The sequence below is a fragment of the Salmo trutta genome, chromosome 6 (assembly GCF_901001165.1).
Source record: "Salmo trutta chromosome 6, fSalTru1.1, whole genome shotgun sequence".
Lineage (NCBI taxonomy): Eukaryota > Metazoa > Chordata > Actinopteri > Salmoniformes > Salmonidae > Salmo > Salmo trutta.
This window is the reverse complement of record NC_042962.1, coordinates 15,663,795-15,673,290: the sequence shown is the minus strand read 5'-3', so window position 1 is coordinate 15,673,290 and position 9,496 is coordinate 15,663,795. Positions and strand designations below refer to the sequence as shown.

The window sequence follows — 9,496 nt, the reverse complement described above, 5'->3', positions numbered from 1 at the left end:
TTACATAGTTGAACGTGCTGACAACAAAATCACACAAAAATAATAAATGGAAATCCAATTTATCAACCCATGGAGGTCTGGATTTGGAGTCACACTCAAAATTAAAGTGGAAAACCACACTACAGGCTGATCCAACTTTGATGTAATGTCCTTAAAACAAGTCGAAATTAGGCTCAGTAGTGTGGCTGAGCCTAATTTCGACTTGTTTTAAGGACATTACATCAAAGTTGGATCAGCCTGTAGTGTGGTTTTCCACTTTAATTTTGAATGTGACTCCAAATCCAGACCTCCATGGGTTGATAAATTGGATTTCCATTGATTATTTTTGTGTGATTTTGTTGTCAGCACATTCAACTATGTAAAGAAAAAAGTATTTAATAAGATTATTTAATTCATTCAGATCTAGGATGTGTTATTTTAGTGTTCCCTTTATTTTTTTGAGCAGTATTTATTTATATATATATATATATATATATATATATATATATATATATATATATATTATTTGATTATTTATTTTTTGCCTGTTTTGCATGTTATTTTGGCATTAATACGTGTCACATATCAGTTTGCAGACAATGTATAAAAAAAAAGTCTAAAATCATTGAGTTAATAAGGCCGCATACAAACTTGGTCTCTTTTTTGCTATGTTGAGTTAGCCAGCTCCAAAATGCAGGTGTTTCAGCATAGCTCAGTGCTTTCTGTGGTAGTGGGGCAGCCAGCAGAAAATACAGAGCGAAGGGGTTGGTAATGTTCTCTAGTTGTGTCATGATTGGCTCAGTGTTCTGTCACTCATGGGGACACTACGTCACCGCAAAATCTAAGGGTAGAGCTAAAAAATTCAAGCTCCTCGGGTCCTGCCATAGAGTTACATTAGAAGTGCACATCTAAGAAGGCTCAAGGTCATTGGCCACAGTTAAAAATACGTCAAATCACATTATATCTACAGTAGCTTTGATTGGACTGGTCAAGATCATACTTTCAAAATCTTAGCTAGCAAGCTAGCAGTCATCATCGTGAATCAAGTCAACAATCTACTGGCAAATCCAGTAGCCTCCTGTGTTAGCAGAAGATAGGCCGCTACAATGTTGCAAATGCATTTTGTCACAAAATGTAGGTCTATCACTTGTTTAAACCAGCAGGTGGCTCTAGAGACCTTAACATACTGTACGTAGCCTGACAGTTCTAATCAAGTAAAAAAATATGTTAAAGTTATTTTCTACTCTAATTCATGTAGTTATTTATTCATGCATCATTTGTTTGTGTAGCATATTATTATACATCATTTTTTGCCGTACATTCAACTGGGATTCTAGACTTACACTCTGGGCACACGTGAATATTCGTTTTGCCTAATTGTACTTCTTAATCACACGGTCATTAGTTCTTTATACATCACACTTAACTTTAGAAGTAATGAATGTGTGTGGGTATGTGATGTATTTTTTTATTTTTTTATCAATCTTTACAACAAACGTATGTCCGGGCATTCACCAGTGATGAACTGTGAACCTCGAATGACATGGTAAAAGTCCTGGGTGGAAACCACCACAAAAGAAGCTGATTGGACAATGGTGCCCTGTACTGCTCTCCATTCAAGTTCTAATCCACACTAAGTGCTTCTTCCACTCATTGCTGTCTTTATTTTTGCTTATGAAAGAAAGCTACTATTGTGGTCATGGATGTGTGTCAATAATACAAACATTTTCATGAGTAACCTCACAATGTTGACAACTGAATTACAACAACACACATACAATTCAAGGACATAAATCAGTTTTCATGCCTGGTATGTTTGTGGGAAGGTGAGGAGAGACACTCTCTCCATTTAAAATGACAGTTTATTTAATAATAATTTAAAACTTAAAGTAGTGTGACCTTTCAGTCGCAAAATGTTATGCTTGGAACAGATTTCAAGTGTGAGAACATGGTGAACAAAATCGTGGTATAGTTACTCTATTTGCGGTATCACAGTATCAATACAAAGTCACTAAAACACTTAACCCGCAGTATTTGTGACAGTAAACCGTGTCTTCACATGTTGAAGGCATGATGGTACAATTCAGACCAATATCTGATCAAAACAGTCCACACTTACCCTCACTGACCCTCATAAATTAATCAAACGAGGTATACAGCAGTATAGTAGTTAGTAAAAACACTTTGTAAAAATGTTCCACAAGGTTGTATCATGCTGGAGAGGTAAGGACAGCTGTAGACCACGTGTACTGTAGAGAGTAGACCACAGCCAAGAGACACAAAAAACTTTTCCCCTCCTCAACCTCCCCACCACCCATAAATCAGGGAAGGGATGTCTCTGAGGAGGGCACCCATGCATCTCCTGCACAATAGCATCATCATCGTGCCTTAGGGGGATGGATAATGAGATTAGTCGCTGGGGCCAAGCCTGCGTCAGTCCAAAGGGGTCAATCGCTGGATTATCACTGCTCTTGCTAAGGACTTCGACACCACTATCCCGTACACAACATTTTGTAGTACTCGTTGACTTTTTCTACACCTGACTTTTTTTTTGGAGGGGGGATTATTAGGTGGAAGGTAAGAGTGGAAGACCTCATGTTTGCCTGTTTTGACGTTGCAAAGTTTTGGAATAAGAATTATGGTGCATGACTTTGTAGCCTGCATGGCCATGGGATTCTGACTCTCCCGGGTGCAGAGTGTTGAATGAGGGGTCTGGCTGGGAATTGAGTGCAGGGGTGACCGGTGGACTGAAGGACGGGTGGGCTTTGTGCTCGCCTGCTGTGACAGGGTCTGCAGCTCTCGACCAGCAGCCCTCATGCCACTCATCAACAACAAAGTGGGTGACGATGGCACTACCAGTTCACCAAAGACTCTGGAAGAGGGGAAGGTTCTTATCGACTCACTCATAAAGGTGAGATGCTCAGGTTGGCAGTTATGGATATGTCAAGTTATGGTTTTATCTACAAAGTACCCATTCAAATAATCTGTCCTCCTTTCTTTTCACAAAGGGGTTAGTCAGTCCACTTATCTTGTGATTAAATGATGATAGTCTAAGACTTCTGGAAAAGGTCATGTGTAACATGCATGTGCTATCATTTGAGTGGTTTGGTCTGTTGAGCTCATATTTATTGAGAGATCAAGATATCTTAGCCTACTATGTATATAGTGTATATATATCCAATATTTTATTGCAGATAGTTCTTGAAAATGCAGAAATCTATTATCCTAAACTATGACTCGTACTGTATCTGCTTTAGGTTCATTCATCAGAGGTGAAAATTAGATTCTAGTTCTGTTAAATTGAAATTGAAAGACTGAATATGCCAAATGATTTACTGTAATATTCCAAATAAACACTGAGCATATGGTAAACAATGCAAATATGCATTATGTGAGTATTCCATATTAGTCTGTATCAATATAATAAGGTATTAATGCAATCCCTGTATCACATAACACCCTGAGTTCACTGAGCACAGATTATTGTCATCCTAACGTGGCTATGTTAAGAGCTGAAACCAGGCCAATGAGTTCTAAATACACTTAAGATTTTCCATCCATAGGGCATAGGACGTCTTAACTTTCTCATAATTACTGAACATATTCCATTGTTAAACTATATAATTTTTTCCAGAAAGGTCTAATTTATAGGATGAAATAAACATTAAATAATCTGCAAGTTCTCATTTGATCTATTTTACAAAAAATACAAGGAATCTTAGTTACTGATCCTCCCATGCACTACTTCCTTACAAAGCTGCTGTTATGGTAGACCTGGTAATGCGCTGAAACATTAGGCCATATCTTTTCAGTGAAAGTGCTTTTTTACCCAAAGGGTAAAAGCACATGTTTTTTTGTCTTGGTCATAGTTGGTCATAAGTGCCTGACATCCTTACACAAGAAGTACAATAGGACAGCCAGGATGGCACTGTGACTACAAAATTAAATCAACATTTGCTCTCTTAAAAGGTCCAATGCAGGTGTTTTTATCTCAATATCAAATTATTTCTGTGTAAGAATGAAGTACCTTACTGTGATTGTTTTCAATTAAAATGGTCAAAAAGGAAAAAAAATATCTTCTGAGCAAGGAGGAATATCTCAAGCAAGAATTTTGCTAGGACTGTCTGGGACTGTTATTGGCAGAGAGGTTTGGAACTCGCTTTCTACCTACTGGGCACACACTGGTTGAATCAAGGTTGCTTCTACATAATTTCAATGAAACTACGTTGAACCAGCGTAGAATAGACGTTGAATTGACGTCTGTCTCCAGTGGGTATTAACTATTTAACGCATAGTGATGTCACAATGGAAGGTTCAAAGCTCCATCCCACCAAAACAGGCTGAAATTTCAGGCGGCCTATTCAAACAGCTCTTACACTAAAAGGTCATTATCATCATTTTCACAATTTCACAGTATTACTCCAACCTAATAATGTGGAAATATATATAAAACAACGGAAAAATCACGTTTCTGACTGCACTGGGCCTTTAAGTCAGTGCATTTGGAAAGTATTCAGACCCCTTCCCTTTTTCCACATTTTGCTACGTTGTTTTTTTTTTCATATCAATCCACACATATACCCCATAATGACAAAGTGAAAACCACTTTTTAGAATTTTTTGCAAATGTATTAAAAATAAAAAACAGAAATACCTTATTTACAAAAGTATTCAGACCCTTTACTATGAAACTCGAAATTGAGCTCAGCTGCATCCTGTTTCCATTGATCATCCTTGAGATGTTTCTACAACTTCATTGGAGTCCACCTATGGTAAATTCAATTGATTGGAGATGATTTGGAAAGGCACACACCTGTCTATATAAGGTCCCACAGTGACAGTGCATGGAAGAAGTTTAGAACCACCAAGACTCTTCCTAGAGCTGGAGTTTGCCAAAAGGCACATAAAGGACTCTCAGACCATGATAAACAAGATTCTCTGGTCTGATGAAACCAAAATGGAACATTTTTGGCCTTAATGCCAAGCGTCATGTCTGGAGGAAACCTGGCACCATCCCTACGGTGACGCATGGTGGTGGCAGCATCATGCTGTGGGGATTCTTTTCAGCGGCAGGGACTGGGAGACTAGTCAGGATTGGGGGAAAGATGAACTGAGCAAAGTACAGAGAGATCCTTGATGAAAACCTGCTCCAGAGTCCTCAGGACCTCAGACTGGGGTGAAGGTTCACCTTCCAACAGGACAACGACCCTAAGCACACAGCCAAGACAACGCAGGAGTGGCTTCGGGACAAGTTTTTGAATGTCCTTGAGTGGTCCAGCCAGAGCCCGCACTTGAACCCTATCGAACATCTCTGGAGAGACCTGAAACTAGCTGTGCAGCGACGCACCCCATCCAACCTGACAGAGCTTGAGGGGATCTGCAGAGAAGAATGGGAGAAACTCCCCAAATACAAGTGTGCCAAGCTTGTAGAGTCATACCCAAAAACACTTGAGGCTGTTGAAGCCAAAGGTGCTTCAACAAAGTACTGAGTAAAGGGGCTGAATACTTATGTAAATGTGATATTTCAGTTTTTTATTTTTAATACATTTGCGAAAATGTCTAAAAACCTGGTTTTATTTTGTCATTATGGGGTATTGTGTGTAGATTAATGAGGGAAAAAACTATTTCATAAATTTTAAAATAAGAATGTAAGTTAACAAAATGTGGAAAAAGTCAAGGGGTCTGAATACTTTCTGAATGCATCGTAGCATATCATAATCAAAATGTCAAGATATTAATACTGATAATGAATATGACAGTGTGTGATTGAAGAGTGGATACCGTGTCAGAAATGCACAGTGTGGTAGTAGGTTGACCTTTGCTGCACACCTGCAACTCTCCCATGCACTCACTCACTGCCTGTAACATCTCCAATCCGGCTCTACCTTACAGATTCCTATGATGACTAGAAAAGCCCCTATACAAGGTCCTTAGGCTTATCCAAAAATAGATCTATGGCAATCAGATTATTAGTCATAGTTGTCATGTAAACCAATCTGTAAGGCTAAGCTCTGAATGCCTATTAATAACCACTCATATGATTCAAATCAATGAAACTGTCATACTTTGTTGAAATGTGTCTAACCTGGTGTCTGGCTCAGAGCTCGTTAGGAGATTCTGATTTTCAGAGCAACATTAGGTAACCTTAGTTGTTACTTTCTAAGTACCATCACACCCAAGCAGGCTTTGGTTATCATAAATAGTAGAGCCTTTGCACCTCCTGATGGCCAAAAGGGAAATTACAGTATTCATATAAAGTAGCTTGGCCACCAGCTACATTCCTTTCACAGGTTTGAGAACAATCATTGATGAACCAATGATTGTTGTTGACATAGTCCTCTCAAACATGGCCAAATTACTGGAACTTTGTGTGGAGGACCACAACAAATTAAAAACCAAGTTCCAGGCATTACTAATAGCCTAAAGGTGCTAGTACAGACATGACAGTATACAGTCAAATGACTTAATTTGTTTAAAGCCGCAGTTCAGAATGTGTGATTTAGCTCAATGGCAGCCCAGCCTCTAAAGCTGAGGGATGAGGTTGGAGAAATGTATGTGGCATGGCCTCATCTAAAGGAGGGAGCGAGAGGGAGTGGGAGGGATTTTGAATGATCAAATAAAAATGTAAGTGAATTGTTTACCAGTATTTAATAGTAATTTCTGCTATATACCTATGCTGATCTTAAGCATCATGTTCGTCAGACAACTTATGGCACAGTATTAGAATAAGGCAAAAAAAAAAAAATGTGCAAGCAGAGAAGATATACTTACATCTTGTTTCTGGTTTTAAACTGAAACCCTCATACGTTTTTACACAATCAACCACTGTCTTTTGTAATCTCACCCACACCACCAAATGATGCAGTTTGTAAATACATACATTTAACCTAAGACCATTTGCAGACCAGTGGTGTTTACAAAACACAGCACATTTTCCATGAAGGACTATTGCTTGTCTCCTGACCTACAGACACAATGGAAACAAATATTTAGACTATATGTGTTTATATCCTTGACGACAGATTTTGGTATATGTTGCCAGGTGTAACATTTTCATGTATTTAAAACTGTCAAATCAAATCAGCAGATCTAAGCAAAGACAACAATTCACCCCCATTGTGTCTCTTTACCTCCTACAGTCCTACAATCGTTTTCAGCACACATCATCTATTCTCACAGATTTAGACAATACAATACAAACGCTGTATATTGTGTCTAATCAGTCAACCCTTTTCACACCACTGAGTCTTAGGTGAGCTGTACTGCACTCACTGGCCTGGTTACACATCCACCATGTTTCTGGAAGAATGATGATAAGATGAGATATGTCAAAATAAATATCCACGCCAGCACAGTGTGATTGGGAATGGCACAATTGTATGAAAATGATATTACAGTATGAAATGTTTAGTTTTTACTTGAGTGACCTGTAAATAATCTTTTTCCCCTATTGGCCAACAGGTGGTGGCATGTTACCACCACCTGGCCTCGTGTGTGGGTGGCTGCACGGACAGCTTGCACCTGCGTGATGAGCTGCGGCTAACGCGGGAGAAGGCCCAGAAGTTAGCAGTGGCCAGCCGTCACCACCTCACGGCACGGCTACGGGATAAGACGCTGCCCCAGGAGGAGAGACAGGAGATGGAACTGCTCTGGGTGGCCTTCACCTCCAGTCTGGAACTCCTACACGCAGACATGTGCAAAGTCTTCAACATGGGTTCCAACTTCTCCCTGATCAATAACAACACCTTCGTGCAGACTGGCATACAAGGTTAGCAAGTGCCACAGTCAGATGGGCAATTTTTCGTATTGTTTTCCACACAGACCTATCCTAAACTGCAGTTAATAAAAACCCACCGGCCGCTGACTCTTTAGCTCTATAGCAGGGGTATTCAAATCTTACCCTACGGAGGTCCAAAGTACTGCTGGTTTTCTATTCTGCCTGATCATTAATTGCACCCACCTATTGTCCCAGGTATAAATCAGTCCCTGATTAGAGAGGAATAATGAAAAAAAAAACATCCATATAGTCTACATCCATATAGTCTACGTCCATATAGTCTACATCCATATAGTCTACGTCCATATAGTCTACGTCTACGTCCATATAGTCTACGTCCATATAGTCTACGTCCATATAGTCTACATCCAAATAGTCTACATCCATATAGTCTACATCCACGTCCATATAGTCTACATCCATATAGTCTACGTCCATATAGTCTACATCCTAGTCTGGGCATCCACAAGCTGTGGTAACCTTATTAACATTCGTGGCTAGCTCTTCTTCTCACATGTCTCTTCTCCCACTTTCCAGGGGAAACCAGCGAGGTGACAGCGCGGGCCCTCAGCCTGACAGAACTGACCCGCGCCGAGGACCAGGTTCCCGCCAGCCTGGAGGATCTGGAGCAGAGCCAGCTGGAGGAGGAGATCGCCCATGTGGATGTCATGCTGGAGGACATGGAGGAGAAGGTCAACGTCCTGCGCTGGATGGTGGAGGCCCGCGGGCCCCAGTACGCCGAACCGGCCAGCACGGACAGCGCCTCGTTGGGCCTCTTGTCCACGGACGAGGAGGCAGGTCCCCAAAGCCAGCAGTGCTGCGAGCGCAGCCAGGTTTTCATGGTGCTGGTGCTGTGCAGCGTGGCAGTGGTGATGGTCGTGCTGTCCGTCTGCGTGGTCTATCTCTCATGAGGAGGCTTGTCACCAGTGGATTTCACCCAGGTTTCGTTGAGCCGCTAAAATCAGTAGGACCTTATGTTGCCATAAATTCCATCCTCATGTCAATTGATACCCAAAAATATGGTTGTTGAATGAAACCGGTGTTGTTGAAAGGGCGGGGTACTTTACATATTTCTTTATTTGAATAAAGACCACATTTAAAATGAATACACTCCAGATTACACAGTTTGACGCTCCCATTTCTGTTAGAAAGTCAATATCAAACACATTCAAAAAGAGTTAGATGCCCTGTGCAATGTAGTTTAGCTAATGTTAATGTATTGTAGTGGAATGAAATTGAACCATTTATGCTCTTTACTAATGTATGCTGACTACTGTATATGATAGTAAGGTTCATGAATTTTTATTAAAATGCATTGGACATAATCTGTTTATACAACTTGACAGTGGTTGACAAAGTACACCCACCACATTTAGGTCCATGTTGTCATTGACACTGAAGGTGTTTGTGCTGCCAGATTACAATGAAGATCTTTGCACATGAGTGCAATGTGTGGGAGCATATCAGTTTGCTGACCTCTTGTGAATATTACATTCTAATGAAGAATTTCATATGAATATTCTCAATATTGTGGCTTCCATGTCACTTCAACCAATAGGTTAGCTTACTGCATTACTGATATTATATCCAGGCTTTCGCAATACAGTAATTATTGCAGGAATATGTGTAGTACTTGTGTAGTATTCTGTTTGTATTCTGTCTTCAGAGTCCTCCCTAACCCAAATACCATAAACCTGACCCGGGTCTGGAACGGGTTCGACAATAAATCAAATGGAACATG

At 40.2% G+C, this 9,496-nt stretch overlaps 1 protein-coding gene across 1 annotated transcript; it reads left to right on the top strand.

Annotated features, from left to right (window-relative positions):
* The first annotated feature begins 2,245 nt into the window (after nt 1-2,245).
* On the top strand, nt 2,246-9,496 carry rgs9bp (regulator of G protein signaling 9 binding protein). Its single transcript, XM_029755477.1, has 3 exons — nt 2,246-2,890; nt 7,440-7,746; nt 8,293-9,496. The coding sequence occupies exons 1-3, from the start codon at nt 2,795-2,797 to the stop codon at nt 8,664-8,666; spliced, it is 777 nt and encodes a 258-aa protein (XP_029611337.1). The 5' UTR covers nt 2,246-2,794; the 3' UTR covers nt 8,667-9,496.

What these genes read in the sequence shown, in the direction of transcription:
- rgs9bp (XM_029755477.1), top strand. Translation starts at nt 2,795, where the DNA reads ATGCCACTCATCAACAACAAAGTGGGTGACGATGGCACTACCAGTTCA. An exon ending in TTATCGACTCACTCATAAAG is followed by an intron (nt 2,891 to 7,439) that starts GTGAGATGCTCA and finishes ATTGGCCAACAG; the next exon opens with GTGGTGGCATGTTACCACCA. An exon ending in CGTGCAGACTGGCATACAAG is followed by an intron (nt 7,747 to 8,292) that starts GTTAGCAAGTGC and finishes CCCACTTTCCAG; the next exon opens with GGGAAACCAGCGAGGTGACA.